The sequence below is a fragment of the Oryx dammah genome, unplaced genomic scaffold (assembly GCF_014754425.2).
Source record: "Oryx dammah isolate SB20612 unplaced genomic scaffold, SCBI_Odam_1.1 HiC_scaffold_28, whole genome shotgun sequence".
In the NCBI taxonomy this organism is placed as follows: Eukaryota; Metazoa; Chordata; class Mammalia; order Artiodactyla; family Bovidae; genus Oryx; species Oryx dammah.
Genome location: NW_024070212.1, coordinates 110854367 through 110877305, shown reverse-complemented (window position 1 = coordinate 110877305; position 22939 = coordinate 110854367). Strand labels below are relative to the sequence as shown.

The 22939-nt window shown below is 51.2% G+C and overlaps 1 protein-coding gene and 1 non-coding gene across 2 annotated transcripts in view; both read right to left on the bottom strand.

Annotated features, from left to right (window-relative positions):
• Positions 1-371: 371 nt before the first annotated feature.
• The window catches only part of SAG (S-antigen visual arrestin), a 30818-nt gene continuing 8250 nt past the window's right edge, over positions 372-22939 (bottom strand). The window contains exons 4-15 of the mRNA XM_040231816.1: positions 21091-21284; positions 19787-19846; positions 18041-18117; positions 16865-17000; positions 15871-15955; positions 13644-13716; positions 11151-11288; positions 8975-9052; positions 6192-6215; positions 4277-4332; positions 1637-1652; positions 372-610 (exon numbers count right to left, since the gene is read on the bottom strand). Coding sequence (XP_040087750.1) covers positions 502-610; positions 1637-1652; positions 4277-4332; positions 6192-6215; positions 8975-9052; positions 11151-11288; positions 13644-13716; positions 15871-15955; positions 16865-17000; positions 18041-18117; positions 19787-19846; positions 21091-21284 — 1046 coding nt within the window. The 3' untranslated portion in view covers positions 372-501. The remainder of the gene's footprint in view (positions 611-1636; positions 1653-4276; positions 4333-6191; positions 6216-8974; positions 9053-11150; positions 11289-13643; positions 13717-15870; positions 15956-16864; positions 17001-18040; positions 18118-19786; positions 19847-21090; positions 21285-22939) is intronic.
• TRNAG-CCC lies at positions 1914-1986 on the bottom strand. The gene has a single exon. It is a non-coding gene; the product is annotated as a tRNA-Gly (tRNA).

Here is a 22939-nt window from a genome sequence, read left to right as displayed (position 1 = left end):
GGTGGATTCTTCACCAAAGTTGAATCAGCGATGAAAGTGGTTTTGCCCACATTTGTCCACTGCCCTGTTTCTCTGGGGAGGCTCCATGGGTGCCCTGGAGCTAGGATAGCTCAGGTCACTAGACACACTGCCCCGTGCTGCCCCCTTCCCCAAGTTTCCAGGGAAACAGCCTACCCTAGAGGCCCTGGAGAAAGCCTGAGACACACCAGCCCCCCGTGGGGCGAGCACATGGTTTTAGGGTGCCTTCTAACCTTAACGGGTTCTTCTCCCCCAACCCACTCTCCCATGCCCCCGCACCCCCAGACTCTAGGCTGCCCCTTGCGCGTTACAAACTCACTCAGCCTCCCCAACAAGTCAGCTTGACTCACAGCCAGGGCAGAACAAACTTTATTTCTGTGAAAAAGACCCGCACTTTGGAATTTAGCGTCACTAAAGGGCTAACTTGGAGCCCTGCTACCATGTGGCTAGCGACCCCGCATCCCACGTCCTGAGCCAGCCTCTTCACTCATCCATAGCCGCCTCCTGGTCTGTCTTCTCTTCCTTATATTCTCCTGCATCTTTCAGATTTTGGCGAGCAAACTCCTCAAAAACAAAATTTTCATCCTGAAAACTAAAATAAAAACAAAGAACATTTTGATCAAGGCATGTTCTTTGGAGCTTGTGATGAAATCTGGAGGAAAAACAAGGTCCTTGATCTTCCTTTTGCAAGAGGAACCCATCAAGATTCTCCCACTGATGCAATGGGGGACAAGGCCGTCCTCCTCCTAGCTTTCCGTGTAAAATCGCTTTAGCAAACAAAAATATGAAACAATGAAGGAACCCACACAGCACACATACATGCTTGGGATAACTGTGTGTGTGCGTGCGTGCACATGCGTGCGTGTGTCCACATGTGTGCATGCCCTGATAGTAGGGAGCAAAAGGAAAGCCAGGGCCTGTGCCAGTGTTGAGAGCGTGGGGTGTCTACAGAAAGAAGCCCCCCCCCGCAAAGGGGTGTGTGCTTGTTTTGTGCAGGCCTTAGCCTGTCAATAACCACTGTTGTGGCTGGCCCGGCCCTCGTGGTTCCTGTTAGGATTCCAAGACGCCCTTCAGCAATAACCATCCGGAAACTTTGCGAAAGTAAAGGTTTATTACTTACAGGACCTGGAAGGTACACAGCACACCTGGGACCACACAGCAAAGTGATGGATAAAGAGAGTTCAGGGACACGGGCCTGGGGTGTTCTGCCTTTATTGGGGTCGAGGCAGGGGGAGTCTAGAGTTTCGAGGGCTCACTCTTTATTGGTGAGTTTTAAAACAGAAGAGAGGGGAATTTAAAGCATACCAAGACAAAAGAACCTTAAGTGGCTGGAAGGATCTGCTACCGAAATCAACCGAAATCTCTACAACAGAGGCGCCTCAGTGAGGAGAGCCAGCCTGGCTGGGATCTAGTCCTGTGGCTGGCAATGTGTTTATTCAAGATAGCCATCGCTGGAGTGGATGCCTCTTTGAAGTGGATGCCTCGGCAATCAAAGCCTAAGTCAGGCACTTGCATTTCAAATAAAAGAAGAAGAAGAAACACACACAAGTGTGAAGGCTGGCTCTAGGGTTGCGGAGGAGGAGGTCACAGAACGGGGATAATGCCGGGCAGTGCTCACCTTTCCATGGCGGTATCTGTGAGCGTGGAAGAGAGGAGAAACATCTGTTAGCACCCGTCCTGCCTAGCAGAACTCTTCTTCCTTCATTACGTCACTTTACAGGTGGAGCAATAAAAGGTCCAGAAACGCATTTCATGAAAAGTACATGTCATTCCTGCTTCTTGGCCAGGTTTCCCCCTCAGAGGGCCTTTCTCCCTGCATTTTTGTTGTTTTTGTTAAAATAGTCATTTATTGATTTGGCTGCTCAGAGTCTTAGTTGGCTGCACATGGGATCTGGTTCCCTGACCAGGGATCAAACCTGGGCCCCCTGCATTGGGAGCACAGAGTCTTAGCCCCTGGACCACCAGGGACATCCCTCTCCCTGCATTTTTAACCATCGCTTCCTCCAAAAGTTGCCCCCGCAACCTGCACCTCCCCAGACGGAACAGCCACAACCTCACCTCTAGACCCTCTCCCTGCTTAACCTCACCCCCTCCGAGGCTGGGCTTCTCTTTTCAAAGCCTTTCTCCCTACGACATGTCCTTTGGACCCTGTCCAGATCAGAGTCCCCGGGAGCTGTTAACAGCCCACCTCCCATGTGGAAGTACACCGGGGCCACCTTCCACGTCCCGCTCTCTAGGGGTGAGTCCTGGGACTTGGCAGCGAACCTGCACCCCAGTGGCTGTTGGAGGGTGAGGGGACCTACCAAGAGGCTGATGCATCAAAGCAACACTGGGCAAGAACCATCCTGGACGCCCCCCTTTGGTGCTGAGCATAAAATTATACTAAGTGCGACTATCAGCCTTGAAGAGAGTCAACACCTGAATTCTGTAAGAATGCTCTGGACAGGGACAGTAAAAACTCAGTAGCATTTCTCTAGCACTTACTGCATACAAATCACTTGGCCTCTAGCCCTGGCAGGCCTTCTTAACCCTAGTTTATGCTTCCTCTATTTAGCATCTCCTCGTCTAGACTCAGGGAGTCGGGGACCAGGCTAGTGAGAGAGATATGAGCGTGCATCTGCAAATGAAACTTGGGACGCATAAACCTCAGGGAATCAGAACTCCTAGTCCGTGGGAGTAAGTGTTCTTTCTCCCTGAAATCTGACAGTATGAAAGATCATTGTCTTAGCCTTGATGTTGTAATATGTTCATTGTAAGGGCCATAATGACTGGAACATGAAGACGTCATACCCAGGAAAGGAAAAACCCCACTTCCCCCAAGAGAAGTCCTAAAGTCTGTTCACAGGGCCAGAAAAGGATCTGACACCAGCGATGACATCTCCTCCGGTCATAGTTTTAAAACGGCCTTTTAAAATGTCCTTGAAAGGGACCAGAATGCATCTCAATCTCACAGAGTTTAAAATAGTGCTTTAATGACACAAGCATAAATGAATAATAATAATAAATATGGTTAGGCTGTGTGTTTTTCCCCCAAGGGGAAGTTTTTGGCAAAGCACACTGAGTATTTGAATCCAAAATATTTGGAAGATGTACTTTGAGACAAAATAGTTTTGAGACAAAGCCAAAATGATTATGGGGGCTCATTCTGATGTTTAAATGCCGTCTCACTATTAGTGTAGAAAGGCTTTTTATAAAATGTAAGAAAAATAAACCCCACTTGTTTACACCACTTTTACTTAAAATGTTCTTAATTATGATAACTCTGGAGGGTTCTCATCCAGACAGGTCCATTTTTCTTTCCTGCCAACTAAGCCACCTTAACACACAGTGGAGAATTCTTCCTCAGAATTTCTGAGATTGCATTGATATTAATTTTGCTGGTTCACTTATCTCTTTCGAAAGAGCTGTGCTGCACTGTGCTTAGTCGCTCTTTGTGACCCCATGGACTGTAGCCCACCAGGCTCCTCTGTCCATGGAATTCTCCAGGCAAGAATACTGGAGTGGGTTGCCATTTCCTTCTCCAAGGGACCTTCCCGACCCAAGGATCAAACTTGGCTCTCCTACATCACAGGCAGATTCTTTACCATCTGAACCACTGGAGAAGTCCAATTCACGTATCATACAATTCACCTATTTACATGCACAGCTTTACAAGCTAAAGCCCTCTGGTTTTTAGCTTGCTCACAGAGCTGCACAACCACGGCTTCATTTGGTTTTAACATCCATGCAAGAGCCAATGGATTGACAATTCAAAGGAGCCCAGGCATTAGGATACCAGCCTGACCCTCGTTTCTAGTAACTTCTGTATTCTCATCACAACTGCCACTCTCAAAAACACTCACTTTCTAAATTTCTATTAATGCTCCCAAATGAAACACGAAAGCCTCAGGCTGTCAAATTTATCTTTTGCCCGAATTTTCTTTAAATCTCAACCCAAGCCTATTTACAGCAAAGCGTCTGCTTTTAAATCATTCCTAACAAAACCTAACGAGATAGCCCGCATCCAAGCAAGGATGCTACATCCTCTGGGCACTCACTGGAGCTGGACAAACCGCCTGGACCACTGGACGAGCTCCCTGACATAGTCGCTGAGCCCTGGTTTCTGGGAGGGCCCAGGGCACTTGAATGTGGCCAGCAACCTCGCGTGCCTGGCCCCGTCCATGCCTAGAGATGTGGTCAAGGAAGAACTAGCAGAGGCTAAGTAAGAAATCCACGGGTGGCGAAGGACTAGAGAAAGCCAAGACAAGGCGTGACTGACCTGGGTCCTCTGGCTGAGGATGCATGAGGCGGAACGGCACCTCAGTGGCCACTTCACTAGAAACAAAGGAGGCAGAGCAGTCAGAATGCACACAGTTGTAAATGCACAGCTGAGAGCTGTGGTTGCAGAGCTTCGCGAAAGATCCCCAGGCCTCAGCTGAAGGAGGACTCAGCGAGGTCCAAAACAAAACAAACCAGAAATCAGGAAGTGGTCAGGAAGGAATTTTTAAATGTGTTCCCTGGAATGTGGTCCGGAAACTCCACTTGCACGAGGCTGAGGCGGCCAGGATTTTGGGGTCCCCCTTCCTCCTGGTTATTAGTTTCAGGGACATGCTAAGTAGTGGGACGTCTAGGGACATAGTGTATGCTAAGTCAATTCAGTTATGTCTGACTCTTTGAGACCCTGTGGACTGTAGCCTCCCCAGGGTCCTCTGTCCATGGGATTCTCCAGGCAAGAATACTGGAGTGGGTTGCCATGCCCTCCTCCAGGGGAGCTTCCCAACTCGGGGATCAAACGTATGTCTCTTGCATCGGCAGACGGTTTCTGTGCCACTGGTGCCATCCGGGCTCCCCAGTGGCTCAGAAGGTAAAGACTCTGCCTGCGGTGCTGGAGACCTGGGTCTTGTGGAGAGCAGCACCTTGTGATGAGCAGAGTCCAGCCAATTCCAGAAGCTACAGGACCTTCAGGTGGCTTGGAATTTATACAGACAAAGGAGGGCAAGGAGTCAGGAAGGGACAGAAGGAAAATCTGGACACAGGAAGAATGGAAAGGGGTCAGGGGGTCGGGGAGGGGACAAGGGTTACTCCCTGTTTCACCCAGGACCCACCGCCTCCCACCCTGGGGTCACCACTTTGGTCAAATCTCATCTGTTGCTAAGGCGCCCTGGTGGGTCCCCGTGTGGCCGGGGCCTCGGAGAGAGGTTGCCCTGGCTCCATGGGAGGGGGGGCCACAGGAGTCAGTGACAGAGCATGTAAGGCCAGCGCCTGCCTCAGACGTGTCTGCCTGCTGCCTCTGTATGCCTGATTTAGAAGCCCGCCGTCGCTATTCACAAAGGCCCGAAGGTGGAGACAAGCCAAGGGTCCTCCCACAACGAATGGACGAACACAGTGTGGTCCACTCACACCGTGGACTGAATCTCAGCCACAAACGGGAGAGAAGCACTGATGACAGGGGCACTGCAAGTGCGCTGAGCGGAAGCTGGTCCCGCAGGAACAAGTGTTGCCTGATCCCGTTCATGTGAAATGTCCAAATGAGGCAAGTCTACAGTGAAGGTAGATTAGCAGTTGCCGAGCAGTGAGTGGGGAGAGTGGGAGAGACGGCTCCACAGGCACAGGGTGTCCTTTTTGGACGGGCAGAGGGTACAGAACTGGAGAATCCTGACAGTCACACAATCTGCAAGTGTCCTTGATGCCACTGAACTCTATCGTTTGGTGTTTTTTCCTGTTTTGGTTGCACCAAGCAGCATGTGAGTCTCAGTTTCCCGACCAGGGATTGAACCTGTGCCCCCTGCATTGGAAGCACAAAGTCTTAACCAGTGGACCACCAGGGAAATTCCTGAACTGCACAGGTTTAAAAGGTTAAAATGGTAGACTTCATGTTATGTATATTTCACCCTTGAACACACGTGTGTACACATAGGGGCAACTGCATGGAGTGTGCCTGTTTTCTGAGGGTGTGTCTAATCTATGTGTGTGTCTTCATCCAGGGGCAGACCCAGCTACAGCCTCCACGAAACGTCCCAGCCTCACACCTGTCAGCCAAGGTTTGCACAGGTTTGCAAGGTTTGAGCGGGCAAGTTTCCCTACGTCACTGAGCATGGCACTGGGAAACCAGATTTCACTGTCTTGTTTTAAACCCCAGGTTTGTCCCCTTCAGACCCTGGAATCAAGCGGAGAAGGATGGCGACGAGGCTTACCTGGAAGTGAGTTCTCCCAGAAGGCTAAGAAACAAAAACACAAAACAGGGCTGTGGAGACTGTCCACGGTGGTAACACGGCCCTCCTTGCCGCTATTCAGAAATGGATGCGTCCCCCTCGGGCCCTTCATCACCCACAACGTTCAGGATCTTTGTGCTCCTCACGGTGCACTCTGCTATTCCTCTCTGCTTGTGACTTCATGTCTTTCTCAAGCGGATTAGTTAAAAAGAGGAATCACTTAGGTTTAAGCCCTAAAGTTCAAGAATAAACCCCAGTCCAGAATTTCTCTCGTGGCCACAAAGGTCACCATGAAACACCTGCTAAGCGCTTACCTTGACTGCTACATTCGCCTGTTTTAGAGGCTCTCAGAGAAAGTGAAAGAAAGCACCAGATACTTTATAGATATAGATACTATATCATATATATATATATATCTCATTTCATATATATCTTGTCCTTGCTGCAGGGCATTTTGGATCTTAATTCCATAGCCAGGAATCGAACCTGCATCCCCGGCGTTGGAAACACAGAGTCTTAACCACTGGACTGCCGGGGAAGTCTCAACACTATACACTTTGTAAAACAGGACAACTACAATGTTGTGTTAACAAAATCTGCAAAATCAACCCATGTTCTACTTTGTGGTCCCAACCAAAATTTGGGGAACTCTTTGTCCGCTGAGACTTATAGAATATACACATAGATTTGCCTTGATGGCTGAACTACCCAGGACTCATTAAGGTAAAAGGCCAGAGCCTTTGGCAATGGAATTTGAAAAGGAAAATGAGAAGTTGAGTTTTTCCCTTTTGATAAGATTTCTTTCTTTCTTTTTTTTTGGACCGTGCCATGTTGTATGTGGGATCTTAGTTCTCCAACTGGGAACTGAACCACACCCATTGAGTTGGAAGCACACAATTTTAATCATAGGACCGCCAGGGAAGTCCCTTGATGAGATTTTTAAATTGAAAGAAATTGAATTCAAAAAAAGATGGAAAACCATTTCCTCAGAACTATGAGATATCTGTGCTCGAGTGTGAAAAGGAGACTCCCCAGTCCTGTAATGACTTGGGGGCGAGAAGGCCCCCCATCATGGATGGAGCCTCCTGAGACGCACTGTGACCTCATTTCCCAGCTGCCATGCTTTTCTGAAGAGAACTAGAGAACTCTTCAAGGAAATTAGAGATGCCAAGGGAACATTTCATGCAAAGATGGTCTCAATAAAGGACAGAAATGGCAGGGACCCAACAGAAGCAGAAGATATTAAGAGGAGGTGGCAAGAATACACAGAAGAACTGTACAAAAAAGATCTTCATGACCCAGATAACCGTGATGGTGTGATCACTCACCTAGAGCCAGACATCCAGAAATGCAAAGTTAAGTGGGCCCCAGGAAGCATCACTACGAACAAAGCTAGTTGGAGGTGATGGAACTCCAGTTGAGCTATTTTAAATCCTAAAAGATAATGCTGTGAAAGTGCTGAAGTCAATATGCTAGCAAATCTGGAAAACTCAGCAGTGGCCACAAGACTGGAAAAGGTCATTTTTCACTCCAATTCCAAAGAAGGGCAATGCCAAAGAATGCTCAAACTACCACACAATTGCACTCATCTCACACGCTAGCAAAGTAATGCTCAAAATTCTCCAAGCCAGGCTTTGACAGTACATGAACCATGAACTGCCAGATGTTCAAGCTGGATTTAGAAAAGGCAGAGGAACCAGAGAGCAAATTGCCAACATCTGTTGGATCATAAAAAAAAGCAAGAGTTCCAGAAAAACATCTACTTCTGCTTTATTGATAACGTCAAACCCTTTGACTGGGGAGATCACAACAAACTGGAAAATTCTTCAAGAGTTGGGAATACCAGACCACCTTACCTGATTCCTGAGAAATCTGGATGCAGGTCAAGAAGCAAGTCAGAACTGGACATGGAACAGCAGACTTGTTCCAAATTGGGAAAGGAGTACATGAAGGCTGTAGATTGTCACCCTGCTTATTTAACTTATATGCAGAGTACGTCAGGCGAAATGCTGGGCCGGATGAAGCACAAGCTGGAATCAAGATTGCTGGGAGAAATATCAATAACCTCAGACATGCAGATGACACTGCCCTTATGGCAGAAAGCAAAGAAGAACTAAAGAGACTCTGGATGAAAGTGAAAGAGGAGAGTGAAAAAGCTGGCTTAACACTCAACACTCAAGAAACTAAGATCATGGCATCTGATCCCATCACTCCACGGCAAATAGAAGGGGAAACAATGGGAACAGTGACAGACTTTATTTTCTTGGCCTCCAAAATCACTGCAAATGGTGACTGCAGTCATGAAATTAAAAGACACTCCTTGGAAGAAAAGCTATGACCAACCTAGACAACATATTAAAAAGCAGAGACATTACTTTGCAAACAAAGGTCCATCTAGTCAAAGCTATGGTTTTTCCAGTGGTATGTATGGATGTGAGAGTTGGACTATAAAGAAGGCTGAGCGCTAAAGAACTGATGCCTTTGAACTGTGGTGTTGGAGAAGACTCTTGAGAGTCCCTTGGACTTCAAGGAGGTACCTGTAGTGTCTGTGTTTTGCAGTCTGCTTTTCTACCTTTTTCTCTGTAATGTTACATCAGGCAGAATTGTGAAACTAGACAAATAGAGTCTTTCTCAAACCCTACCATGTAATGGGTAGAATTTGTGGACCTTTCTTGCTTTCTGTCTCCCAATCACTGGTGAACAAAACCATTCAGATGGCTGAAGGCCAGACAGAGCAGGCGGCATGTTGGGGCGTGGACACTCACCCTGACACCGTGAGCTTCACCTTGATCTGGTAAGACACCAGGATCCCCATGACGGTCTTGTCTATTCCCTCCTTTATGCTGTTGAAACAGAAAAGAAAAATGGAAGAATGCAGAGGAGCAGTAGGAAGCAGAGACCCGATGGATCAACCCTTCTCCCTAGGCTCCCCAGGTGGGGGACCACCCTCTCCAAGAGACCAGATCATTCATGTTCTGCTGTGTCCTCACTGGGGAGCTGGAAGGCAGCCCTGACACTGGGTGGATCGGGGGCTCTGGATTTGTCATCATTCACTCACTAAGTTGTTTTGTATCTGACTCTTTGCAACCCCATGGACTGCAGCGTGCTAGGCTTCCCTGTCCTTCGCTATCTCCTGGAGTTTGCTCAAACTCATGGGCTTCCCAGGTAGCTCAGTTGGTAAAGAATCCACCTGCAATGCAGGAGACCCTGTTCAATTCCCAGGTCGAGAAGATCTGCTGAAGAATGGATAGGTTACCCACTCCAGTATTCTTGGGATCCCTTGGTGGCTCAGCTGGTAAAGAATCCATCCATCTGCAATATAGGGGACCTGAGTTTGATCCCTGGGTTGGAAAGTTCCCCTGGAGAAGGGAAAGGCTACCCACTCCAGTATTCTGGCCCGGAGAATTCCATGGACTGTATAGTCCATGGAGTCACAAAGAGTCAGACACGACTGAGCGACTTTCACATTCATGTCAGTTGAGTCGGTGACACCTTCCAAACATTTCATCGTCTGTCGCCCTCTTCCCCTCCTGCCCTCAGGCTCTCCCAGCATCAGAATCTTTTCCAATCAGTCAGCTCTTCTCATCAGGTGGCCAAAGTATTGGAGCTTCAGCATCAGTCCTTCCAGTGAATATTCAGGACTGATTTGCTTCAGGATGGACTGGTTGGATCTCTTTGTTGTCCAAGGGGCTCTCAAGAATCTTCTCCACAGCACCACAATTTGAAAGCATCAACTCGAGGCTGGGGACTAGGGGTGGGCTTTGCTCTACCACTGACTGACCCATTGTCCTTGGCTGAGCCTCTCAGCTGGTGAAACCTCAATTTCCTCATCCATGAAATGAGTAGAAATTCACTTTTCTTACCAAAGAAAGCATGGAGAGATAGGCGTGTTTATATAACACTCCACGAATCTCAGAAGATCTTTACAAACACACATGTCATTTTGAACTTTGTGATTCCTCACCCTTGAGTTCCTGGATCTAGGGTGTTGTCTCCCTGTTTGCCCATCTCCCAGAGCATCACAGACGTGCTTAGAATCTAAAACGCCAGCTGGAAAATCGTCCTCAGGAACCCTTTGACTCCCATGATCCTGCTTTTTGCCTGATGTTCGCTGCCCCAACTGTTCATCTCAGAGCTTTTCCTGACAGCATCACCTGGAGGCCATCGCTGGGGCCGTGGGTTACACAGGATAGGGGTGGGGGTGGTATGGGGAGTTGGCAGTGAGCCCCGAGCCTGGTCACACCTCCTACCCCCAATCCTCAGGCTCATCCGCACACACGCTGCCAGGAGCGGAAGCCCCAGAGGGCGGTGAGAAGTGGCAGGGGTATTTGACTTAGAAGCTTTGATCTAGTTTCTACTGGATCCGCTGGCTCAGTTCAGCCCAACATTCTGTGCTGGGTCAGCAGATCAGTGCTGAGTTTCATTTAAATTGAGCTGACGTCCGTAGCCCTCTGGACCCCCTGTTCCTTATCTTTCCAGATGGAAATGAATAAATGATGTTGCCATCCTTCGTGAGGCACTCAGTTCAATGCTAGCTGATGCTATTTCTTAGAGGTACTAGCTGACTTTTCTGGAGCACTCACTGTGTGCTGGGCCCCACATTTGACGTGGCCTTTCTCCTGTAGTCCATGTCAGCTCTCATACCCTACAAATGGGGAAACTCGAATGGGGAAACTGAGGTCCTCGCTCAGACAGCTGATGGAGTGGCCCAGACAGTCAGCAAGGGAGTGGGGCTTCGGCACAAGGCTGTCACCAGAGCCCAGAGCTGCAGTCACTACATCATAGCAGGCGCGGGCAAGGGATCCCTACTTGGGCCACTGAGCGCTGGGTTTGCACCGCTGGCCACCACACCACGTGCCAGCCGTGAGCCCAGGACTGGGATGAGAAGGGGCACAGACCCCTTTCCCCCACCTCCCCCAGCACCGAGTCTCGGGGGCTCACATGGTGCTGGAGGCCAGGTTCGTGTCCTCGTGCTTGATCTTCCCGTCCAGGGCGATGCCCCTTCTCTCACGATTGTTGGCCAGCAAGGGCACCAGCGTCAGCGTCTTGGTCAGCGAGCTGTTTGGTGGCACTTTTTCCCTGCAGGAAGAAACACGGTGGATTTAGCCAGTTGCTCTCACAGGCTTAAGGCCACCGGGACCCTCAGGAGGCCTTGTCTACACTCACACAGTTCCCAAAACCCACGTTCCCCACGACTCGTGGGAAAGGCAGCCCAGAGGGGCCATGCATGTCTTATGAGGAGGAGGAGAGCATGAGCGACATCTCACAACAGGCTGGCAGCAACCTTGGAGCGTTTCTCAGCCTGCTCCCAGGGCTGAATTTCTGGAATGTTCTGTGAGGTGAAGTGGGACTGACTGGCCCAAGGATTAGGGACCACACCCAGTTTCCTCCCGAGACTGCGTGAAGCACTTGATGGGCTCCAGAGCGACTGGTCAGTGCTAGCAGAGAGCCCAGGCTGGGCGTCGTCCCGGTCAGGAGGGGGACAGGAGTGCCCGGGAGTCTCCCACGTGAGCTGGACAGACTGGGAGGTTTGGGGTTCATAGCAGCACAGGCTCTTTCTCCCCCAGATCACCTCCATCACCAGCTGGGCGGGGCGTTCCCCAGCATCTGATAGACACAGGGACCTTCTGCCAAACTGTGGGCCTGGGTGCAGCGGAGGGCACCGCAGCATGGTTTCCCCAGGTCGGGCAGCATCCCCGGCTCACAGAGCAGCCTCGGAGGCTGGAGAGTTGGCCCTGCTGCTCGTCCACAGGCTGCCCCCAGGCCTGTGCCAATAGCCACCGCGCAGCCTCTCAGGCTCCCCAGTCGCAGAGCCCAGGTGGGCTCTAGCCATGTTCCTGGCAAAACCTTCATCTTTGTGCCCGGCCAGGAGAAGGCAGGGCCCCAGAAGCCCTGCCCAGGAGCCAGCCTCGGGCCCTTTCCTCAGCCAGCCTCCTCAGTCTCCCTGGGGAGTTGAAGGCGGCTGTGGCTTCTCCGGCCTCCAAGTGCACACAAGAGGCTCCCGGGCACACCCTTTACAGAATCCTGCTTGAGACAAGGTGGCCCATATCCTTGCATTTGGGACCAGGGGGAATCTTCTCTTAATAAGCTTGGTTTGGGCAGCAGAGTGACAGAAGCAGAAATTACCTTGTCAAGATAACTACAGTAGAAAGAGGCCCCCGGGCTGTGCTTGGACCATGGCCTGTCCTGCTGCACCCTGGCCGACAGCCTCTGCCAAGACCCTGGACCAAAGCCCCACCACCACTTCCCAGCACCTTTGGGATCTGGGACTGGATGGTAGGTAACAGCTTGGGCATCAGGGCTGACCTGGTTCCCAGGTGGCCCGCTCACCAGAGCCCCCAAAGCCTCACTTTCACTCCCACATTTTTGAGGGTACCAAGGATGGTGTCTAGTTTTCTGGGACTCTTTGATGCAAAATGAGCTGAAAAGAGGACCAGATAATGGGGTATATTAGGGGAAACCTCAGCTGGGGACCATTTCCTCCTATTGCTGTTGGGCACATGCCAACAGGTGAGCCGGGAAGACTCCCAGGCACCGGTGTGGGCAAGGATGCTGTCTGAAAGTGGAACTGACCCCGGGCCTGGCCCGGCAGCAGCAGTCAGCGGCTCATTTCCTGCCTCTCTCCCCTGAGATGTAAACTCAGGCCAGGTTCTGCTTTAAGTAACACTTTATCCCGAAGTGGCCTTTTAAGTATTATGTAATGTTTTCTTGCTGAATCTGCTGTCTTTCCTCACCCCACCGCCTTCCTCCAACCAGGAGAGTATTTTTGTCATACAATGGGGCTTGGAAAACAGGAAAACACCTTCCCAAATGACCCTTCCTGGGTGGGGGGGTGGTAACCCCCCGAAAGCTGTGTGTTAAATGAACCTGAGTGCCTAGCACAAAGCAAAACCGGCCAGGTCTCCTGCTGCACCACGAAGAAGCCATCGCAGGATTCTCACTTGGGTTTTATTGTTTGTTTGTTTTCCATTTGATTTTTATTCTAATGGAGGGAGAAAAGTCACTCATGACAAGAGTGGTGGAGTACTGAGATAGCATTCTAATCTCCTTGTCATGGGTACCAGATTCTCAAATTGTGGAGATCAAAAGATAGAGACACCTCAGGTGGGCTGACAGGTTATTTGATGACCTGCTCTGGGGGTCAGAAACAGTATCAGATTCCTACCCACTTATTTAAGGATCAATAGAAAGCTCTAGCCCTTCCCGCTTGTGACGATTCAGGCTTCATTTTTCTGCTCCCCATCATTTCCTAGTTCAACCCAGCTCTCAGAACTCTTGTGACTTTGCAGCCCTTGAAGTGAGGAAAGGGGAAGGACGTGGCAAGCTGGGGAGCTGGCTGACCGCTCTACTTCCTTCTTCAGCAGTGACCGAAAAGGGGAACTTGACAAAGAAACCGGAACCGCCCAGGAAATAGAAACCCAAGCCGCTACTCACTGTGTTTCCTCCGCAGCCACCGGCTTGATGTAATAATCGCTCGAGTAGAGAACCACGTTGGCCACTTGTTCCACTGCAAAGGGAAGACAGCATAGGGAGGCTGGGGGTGAGGTCCTGCGTGCTGCCTTCCAGGGACCTGGTTGGCCTTCCCTCTCTAATGGCCATCTGAGTACACCTCTCAGGCTCAGCTTGAAGGCTGAGATTCCTGTCCCGGCCTAGGCCAGGCTTCCCAGAAAACGCTAGTGGTAAAGACCCTGCCTGCCAATGCAGGAGACATATGAGAGGCGGGTTCCATCTCTGGGTCAGGAAGGTCCCCTGGAGGAGAGCAGGGCAACCCACTCCAGTATTCTTGCCTGGAGAATCGTGCAGCACACGATTGTTTGTGGGTGTGGTGTGGTGGATAGGAAGGTGGGCTCTGGGGCCAGACTACCTGGGCTCAAATCCCCGCCTAGCCATCAGCGCTGGGATAGTTACTGAGCTTCCCTGAGCCTCAATTTCCCCATCAGCAAAATGAGGGTAATAATTGCATCTAACTTATATAGTTGTTGTGATGATTAAAAAGGTGATTTTTAATTTTATTTTTTTTGGCCCCACCTTGTAGCATGAATAATTTCTCCAACCAGGGATTGAATCCACACCTCTTGCAGTGGAAGCATGGAGCTTCCTGGACCACCAGGGATGCCCTCAAAAAGATGGTTTTTAATTTCCATGGAAATCAAATTTGAGAATCAAAAGAAATAATTTGTGTGAACTGATCAACACAGCACTCGGCCTATACAAAGTTCTCAATATCTGGCTTCAGAAATTCAACAGCTTCTTTCAAACATTAGGGGTTCAGATGTTAGTATTCATAAAATTTTGAGAAACAACTTAAAAAATAATTATCAAATGGTACTTTCTCCATCCTGCTGCTTTGTGAAATACCATATGGAATACTACATGCTAAGTCGCTTCAGTTGTGTCCGACTCTGTGTGACCCCACAGACGGCAGCCCACCAGGCTCCCCCATCCCTGGGATTCTCTAGGCAAGAATACTGGAGTGGGTCGCCATTTCCTTCTCCAATGCAGGAAAGTGAAAAGTGAAGGTGAAGTCGCTCAGTCATGTCCAACTCTTAGCGACCCCATGGACTGCAGCCTACCAGGCTCCTCCGTCCATGGGATTTTCCAGGCAAGAGTACTGGAGTGGGTTGCCATTGCCTTCTCCAGAACACTACATACAACATGCTAAATAATCATGCCAGGTCCTATAGAGACTTAAAGGCATAGAAACTAAGCTCACATAAAAACAAAGCCTTAATGTAAACATGTATATTAGCATTAAGAAAAATCTAGAATATTTCAGTATGAGTGCATCCGATTCCTGAGCCTTATCTATGATCGATAAGAGGGAGAGAAGAATGTAGTGGATGACACTTAGGTGACCAGCTGTCCCGGTCTGCCTGGGACTGGCCCGTTTTAGCACTGGAAGTCCTTGGCCCTGGTTAACCCAGGACAGGTAGTTACCCTAACTGTCTCAGTCATCAAGGGCCTGAGGAAGAAGTGGATGGACAGTTTTCCCTTCCAGGTCATTCTATAACGTCTTTTTACATCGCCCACATGAGACTGAGATCGCAGAGCATCCGCCCTCACTTTGACGCCCTTTGACCTGAGGCAGTGTGCTGGACCGGTGGACCAGTAAGTCAGAGGCCCCTCTCCCGAATATATGGGAGGCCGGGCCATTACATGGAGACACAACAGCAGCAGTGACAGTGGGGATGACCATTTACAAAGCATGTCCAATGCGCTCAATCAACAGACCTCGAAACCTGGGAAGGTAGACCAGGAAGCCCTGCTGTGACTGCCCGCTGGACTCTGAGAGGATGTGCACAGCACGAGCCCGCAGGGGAAGACCAGGTCCCTCCCACTCCTCTGTGCGGAAAGGAAACCCCTCACCCTCCTCCCTCCCCCCCAGACCTGGACCCTCCAGGAAGGCAGGACAACGATGGACAGGAAGACGTCCTGTTGGGGATGTTGTCCTAGGATGGAAGACGGCTCTAAGCTGGGCAGGAGGCTACAGAGAGGACACTTAAGGGACCTCCTCCTCTAAGGTCCTGCTGCCCTGACAACAGAGACAAACGGGAGGTTCCAAGGACCCAGGAGGTCCCGAGAGACCAGAGGAGAGGCCCGGGAAACACGGCCACTGGGGCTTGGAAGGCTCTGCTGTCCAGCCTGGAGTGGGAGGTCCTACCTAGCACTTTAATCTTCTTCACTGTCTTCTCTGTGTTGTTGGTCACGGCCACGGTCACAGGAATGGGTTCCCCGTGGTAATAGATCTGAAGAAGTTAGCAGATGGGACAGAAAATGGGAAGAGAGCCTGGTCATGTCATTCTAAACTTATCCTGGTCCTTTAACTGGAGGCAAAGTGGCTGAATTCCCATGCTTTTGAGGAAGGCAAGGTGAGGGCATCGTGGCTCCTGTGGGGATGTGTCTGGAGCAGGCTCTGCCCCATGTGTGGGAGGCCGAGGCAACGGCGTGGGCTCCAGCCACAATGCCTGAGTCTTGAGAGTCACCCAGAGCTGGTCCCAGGGCGCTTGAGTGGGATCATGAAGTTATTTGGGGCAGAATGAGTGAACAGAGAGGAGAATGTGGTGAGGGGGCAGAGGTGGAGCTCGTCCAGTGGTGACTCCGTGTTATACCAGACAGGCATGTTGTTGCACACACACACACACGCATACATGCACGTGCAGACATCCATGCACACACAAGCGCACGTACCCACACACGCACACTCATGCGTGCATAGACACACACGCATGTGCACACACACACATGCACACATACGGTCTGCTGGGCTGTGTCAATGTGTGTGTGACTCTTGTTGACCAGAGGGTTCTTCACCTGGCCAGCGGTTCTTCGCCTCTTGGCCATGACACTCACATGTGACACAGCCACCCCCTCACCGTTACTGCCCAGCTTCAGTTTGAGGGACGCAAACGATGTGTAACACCCATTGAAGCCGCACTAAGAGGCTCCCCGAGGCAGAGATGGGGGGTTGGGGGGCAAACCTCCCCCAGGTTGCTGGGACCCATGATGAGTAGAATGCAAGCCAGTTTGGCCCTAGTCTAAGGGTCACCTTCCCTGACCCTCATAGGTTGGTGTTTACCACTACACCCAAGACTGCCCGCAGCCCACCCCCAGCTGAGGGCCTGGGCGGGCTCCCCGCAGGCCGGCTCCACAGTCACCTCTTTGCTGAGCGAGACGGTGAGGCGCAGGGGCTTGTCCGACATGAAGAACTGCCAGGAGGCCTCGGCTCGGGGCTGGGGACCCATCTCGCGCGGTGCGTGCTGTACCTTCCGGATCAGCAAACGCACGGAGCTCCTGCGGATGAGACATCATGAACAGTCCCGGGATCAGCACCTGGACCTCCTCGGGACAGCCCACCAGGTCCCCCCACCGCCCCCTGCCTCATCCCCAGACTGGGATCCGTCGGGGATGCTCCCGATGGATGCAGGACTGGTAGCCGGGTCAGGTCTGGGGGCCGGGGCCTGGCGGGTGGTGTGGACCCGTCCGCCGGCCGAGGGTCCCTCTCACCCTGTGAGGACACCGGCTCGGGCTCCTCTGGGGTGAAGCTGCGGTGGGAATGTGTGCCTACGTTACGTTTCAGAACTCGCTACAAATCTGATGCCTTGTCATTGCCATTTGGCACAGGCGTCCTCTGAGTGTGAATGCTGAGTATGAGGGGGCAAGTGTTGAGGGCACAGTTGGAAACCTCATTCAGGAACAAGAAAAATGAACACCAGGGCCTGGGAGCACAGGAGTCACTGCTTAGTGGGCAGAGTTTCTGTTTGGGGTGATGAGAGCATTTGGGATACAGATAGTGTGGGGATATTTCAGAAATGCTATCATCATTTATATAGCATTCAGGATAGATATATCATATATATATGTATATATCCCATATGTATTATCATATATATCCCAAATGCTATATATAGGTAGCAGACAGTGTGCAAGTGGTTATACAAGGTAATGACTATGTTTAATGCCACTGAGCTGTACCCTTGAAAATGGTTAAAATGGTCAGCTTCGTGTTATGTGTATTTTACCACTAGCCACAACAAAATGCAAAAGAAGAAGGAAACTCAGGGGACTGTGGAGGCTTTCAGGAGCTTACACGAACCCTTGAGGTTGGTAACGCTCCTGTCATTTTCTGCTGCGCTCCCCCAGATGGTCAGCCATGGACGCCCACCCCGTGTGTAGATGATCCCTCCTGATGGTCCTGACCTGCTGAGGCTCCACGACCCACTGCATCAGCCTAGTGGGAAGAGTCCGTCTTGCAAACATAAAGTGAGGGGCGGTTTCTTACCCCCACCCCTTACCCCCAGACCCCTCACCTATTCCCACAGCCACACTCTTACTTCTTGGGAATTTTGTCCTCTTCCACATCTGCGCTGTGCGTGGCGAATGCTTTGATTTCAAAGTCGACCCCACAGCTCTGCAAGGGGGCAAGAGATGAGACAGGGCTGCAGTCTGCACCTCCCTTCCAGAGCTGGAAGGGGTCACAGCTCACTCGGGGGATGTTTCGTGGCACTTTCTTTTTCTACATCAGCCATCTGCTTTTCAGAGCTGCACCAGTAAGACTAGATCTGGGGCCATCCCTGGTGGTCCAGTGGTTAAGACTTCGCCTTCCATTGCAGGGGGTAAGGGTTCAATCCCTGAGAGGGGAGCTAGGATCCCACATGCCACGGGGCAAGTAACCCCACAGGCCATAACAAAGACCCAGTACAGCCGAAAAATAAAATAAAAAATTTAAAACTATTGTAACAGATTTAATAAAGAGTTTAAAAATGGCCCACATTAAAAAAAAAAAAAAACTTAAAAATAAAGACTAGATCTGGAAGTGTGTTCATGATGAAATAATGGCATTAGTGCAAGGAGAGTGCCATGGGCCCCGAGGCCCCAGCAAAGGCCACCAGCCTGCAGGATGTGCCCCACCAGCAGCTGCAGAGGGTGAGTCAGGCGTCCTGACTGGTCCTCGCCTCCCTCCACCTCTCATGGCGTCCAGCCCACCCTGGGTCAGCTGTCCTCGGAAGTGGCCGTGCGTGTCTGTTGCTGACGGTCCACTGCCTGCAGCCGGGGGACAGGCGCAGTGCTCCCAGGGCCTGCGGGGGCCCACAGACGCCCATGCTGGGGCTCCAACGCCCGACCCCGGTGGGCAGCTGCACTATGGCTGCAGCCAAGCGTGGCCAGGCTGCCAGGGGACCTGGCGCTGGCAGCTCTCCCAACTTCTGAAGAGAAGCTGGAAATGGAACCTGGAGCGAAGGCTCCTGAATTTTAAATCAACGAAATTAAAAAATCTTGCACGGGTTGAACAGATGCATCTGTCGGCCCCTCTGCCTGCCCCCTACCTGGCCCCAGCATGATCCCCCACCCACGTTACCCTCCTTCTCTCTTGTGTTAACATGCCAGGGTGGGCATGGAGGCACCAGCATGGGGATGGGCCCTCCACCAGCTAGCACGCCAGTCACAGTCCTACCGGTCCTGTGAAACTGTGGAATCTCAACAACGCTAAAACCTGGCTTGAAAATAAATACGCATCCGTACCCACCAGCACTTGGAGTTCTTAGCCCTGTGTTCTCGCTGCGCCGCTCCACGCCCGCCCCATGCCGCTTCCCGCCCAAGCCGAGCTCTCCCACCTGTCCACCTGGGGCACGTGCTGTTCCTTCCTTGTGAAACGCTTAGTGCTTCTCTCTCTATATTGATATTGACCAGTTCCTATGTGTGCTCCTAGACCAGCTCACAAGCCTTCTCAGGGAGGAGGAGAGAGACCGTCTGTTTCACTCACAGGGCTGCTCATGGTTAGAGAGAGACCGTCTGTTTCACTCACAGGGCTGCTCATGGTTAGGAAATGCCCAAGGCAAGTGATAGGCTCATTCATTATACGTTCTCTCTAATTTTGGGTATGTCTGAACTCTTCCACAACAAAAAGCTACAGTATTACAACCTTGCTTTTAATTGGCTATAGCTCAATACAAAATAAAACATTTAAAATTAAAGAATAAATTAAAAAAACAGATTGTTAAAAAAAGAGAGAGAGAGAAAGGCTATTTTAAAAAGTCCTTTGAAGGAATGAATGAATCCCTGGGATTCATTCTGGAACCAACCTTGCCCACATCTTGCGGAGCTGGCTGCAGCATCACCGAACAGGGCAAGTAGTCAGGGAACTGTGGAAAGAAACAACAGGTCATTTCTTTCAGAGAATGGCATGCCACGTGTTTTCCGCCACGCGTGCACGCTCAGTCGTGTCCGACTCTTTGCGACCCCGTGGACCGCAGCCCACCGGGCTCTTCTGAACAAGGGATTCTCCGGGCAAGAATACTGGAGTGGGTTGCCATTTCCTCCTCCAGGGGACCTTCTTGAGCCTGGGCTTGAACTGGGGTCTCTTGTGTCTCCTGCACTGGCAGGCAGATTCTTCACCACTAGTGCCACCTAGGAAGCCCATATATACATATATATATGTATTATATATTAATGTGTATATATATATAATATATTACACAGAACATAAACCTTACTATTTTAAGCATACAGTTCAGCAGCATTAAGGACATTCACACTGTCCTGCAATGGTCCCCACCATCCATTTTCAGAACTTTTCCGTCATCCCAAGCAGAAGCTCTGAACCCATTAAACATCAATTCCCCGATTCCCTCCTCCCCCATGCCCTGGAGACCACCCCTCTGCTTTCTGTCTCCATGAATTTAACTCCTCCAGATCCCTCGTGTAAGTGGAATCACACAGCATTTGTCCTTAGGCGACTGGTTTCTTTCACCTAGCATCACGTTGTCAAGGTTCTTTCTTGTTGTAGCTTGTGTCAGAATCTCCTGCCGTTTTAAGCCTGAATGTATAACTCTGGAGGAATATATAATCTTAAGACCCATAAACACGCTAGTGAAGAGGGTAGCTACCCCCACAGCAAGTCCAGGGTGGAGTCATCAGAGGTGGGCACTCTGGCCCCAGGGTCCCTCTGTTCCACCGGGGATTTCTCTTCCGTGACCCCCCTGGCTGTGCTCAAGGCTACAGACAGGATCTCATTTCACTAAGATCTCCTGGCTCACGGGAAACTCCTCAGGGCCAACTGAGGGGCACTTCTTTCTTTTTATAGACGAGCAAGTGAAGGCGTGACACGCACGTATAATTAGGTGGTCGGATGCAGTTTAAATATTTAAACTGTAGGTTGAAACAGTGCCTTCAAAGGCTAGGAGGCTATTTTCAAGGACTTAAAAAAAAAAGACAATGACAGCCCAGGCAATCTAGAATTTCCTCCGTTCTAGAAGGCTGCAATTTGAAGGCCCGCGCTTGTGAAGCCATTACTCTGGCCCCGTTCCTTGGCCACCGGTCACGCCACAAGGCCCTGGGGGTGAAAGGAACCAGTGCAGCTGTGCGGGCGGGGCACGACGTCACCCACCGTGAGCAGGAAGGGGTAGGTGTTGGCCCCCAGCTTCTTGATCAGGCTCTCCTGCAGCTTCGTGGTAGCGGCCGAGCCCCCCACGGGAGGGAACACTTGGACCTGGGAGAAGTAGAGGTCCCTGCGGAAGCTCAGGCCGATCACGTCGATGTCTTCCTGGCCGTAGCGGAAGGCACACGTCAGAGACACGTACACTGGGAGAGAGACAAGAAGGGTGGGCTTGGCCGGTCGGCCTGGCGCCCCTGCCTGGGCTGACACCACCTGCCTTCGGGTCTCGGCATTCAACCTTCAGCATCCCGAGGGGATGGGACCTGGGGACCTCATCACCCAGCTGGCCCTTCCCTCCCTCTGGCTTGCGTTAATTACTCCAAAGGGCTGGCTCGGAGGGCGGCAAGGCCCCACGGAGGCGCCAGGTTTTGTCTCCTGACTCCACTGTTTCCCACATCCTCCCCACTTTCCCTCTTGATCCAGCAGCTCAGGGACCTCAGGAGGCTTTTCAACAGGGTGAGGTCACTCAGGGTCTGAGGGTGGGAGGTCTGTCTAGAGTTGAGAGCGAAGGTGAGAAGCAGAGGGGAAACAGCTCTAGGGAGTAGAATTCAAAACTAAGGACTCTCTGATCTGGACGTGGCCACGAGGGGAGTGAGCCGGCGCTCAGGGACCAGGTGGAGAGGTGAAACCAAGTCCCAGACGAAATCCGTCTTTTCACATGGCTTGGAAACTTCATTGAACTTTCTCTAAATCATCGGCACTTATGAAAATTCACTGTGGTTGCTGCTGCTGCTGCTGCTACGTCGCTTCAGTTGTGACCGACTCTGTGTGACCCCATAGACAGCAGCCCACCAGGCTCCCCTGTCCCTGGGGCCCCCGGCGGACCAGGGAAATTATATGAGACTACACGTCTTGTGTAGGAGGAGAAGAGGGCGACAGAGGATGAGATGGCTGGATGGCAGCAGTGATTCAATGAACATGAACTTGAGCAAACCCCAGGAGATAGTGAGGGACTCTCTGGCACGGCTGCAGTCCATGGGGTCTCAAAGAGTCAGACATGACTTGGCCACTGAACTACGACATGTGTTTTGAGGATGGACTGTTTACAGCTGTCGTTAATGTGGTAAATAAAACCACACGAGGTGCCCTGTGCTTGAACGGAAAGCACGTCCACCCACGTCCTCGGGACCCGTGGGCTGAGGATTTTGTCTGTGTCCGCCTCAAGGATAAGTGCCCCTCGGCACTAAGCTCAGAAGAGTCACTGATCACTTGCTTATCCTTCAGCCGACATTTGTAGGAACAAGGTGCCCAGAGATGACCTGGATTTATGCCTGCCTCTCCGGGAAATGCTTTCCTGGCCAAGGGCGTGGGCTTTCAAGGCTGGAACTGGGCTCCTCCTGGTGTAAGAGAGGAGCAGAGCGCTCCGGAGAAAGCCAGAGACAGCAGAGGAGGGCAGTTTGTCAGCCTGTTTCTGCCTTGTCCCCGGGATGCTGAGGGCCCTACAACTGACATACTCCAGAGCACATCCAGGGGTAGGAGCAATCCTTGTGGGTTGCCGATAGCAACGACTCTAAGAGGCACGTTTTGAATGGAACTGAGTGATAACTCAGATGGGCTCTCATTTAATTTACACAACCGTTATTAGCATCAACTTGCTCGCCACACGCTTCACAGCAGCCAGAGATCACTGAGCGTGCTATGCTGCCGGGGTCCACAACCACCAGCGCGTGCTGTCACTCTTTGCGACCCCACGGACTGTATGTAGCCCCCCAGGCTCCTCTGTCCAAGGGGATTCTCCAGGCAAGGGTCCTGGAGTGCGTTGCCACGCCCTCCTCCAGGGGATCTTCCCGACCCAGGGAGG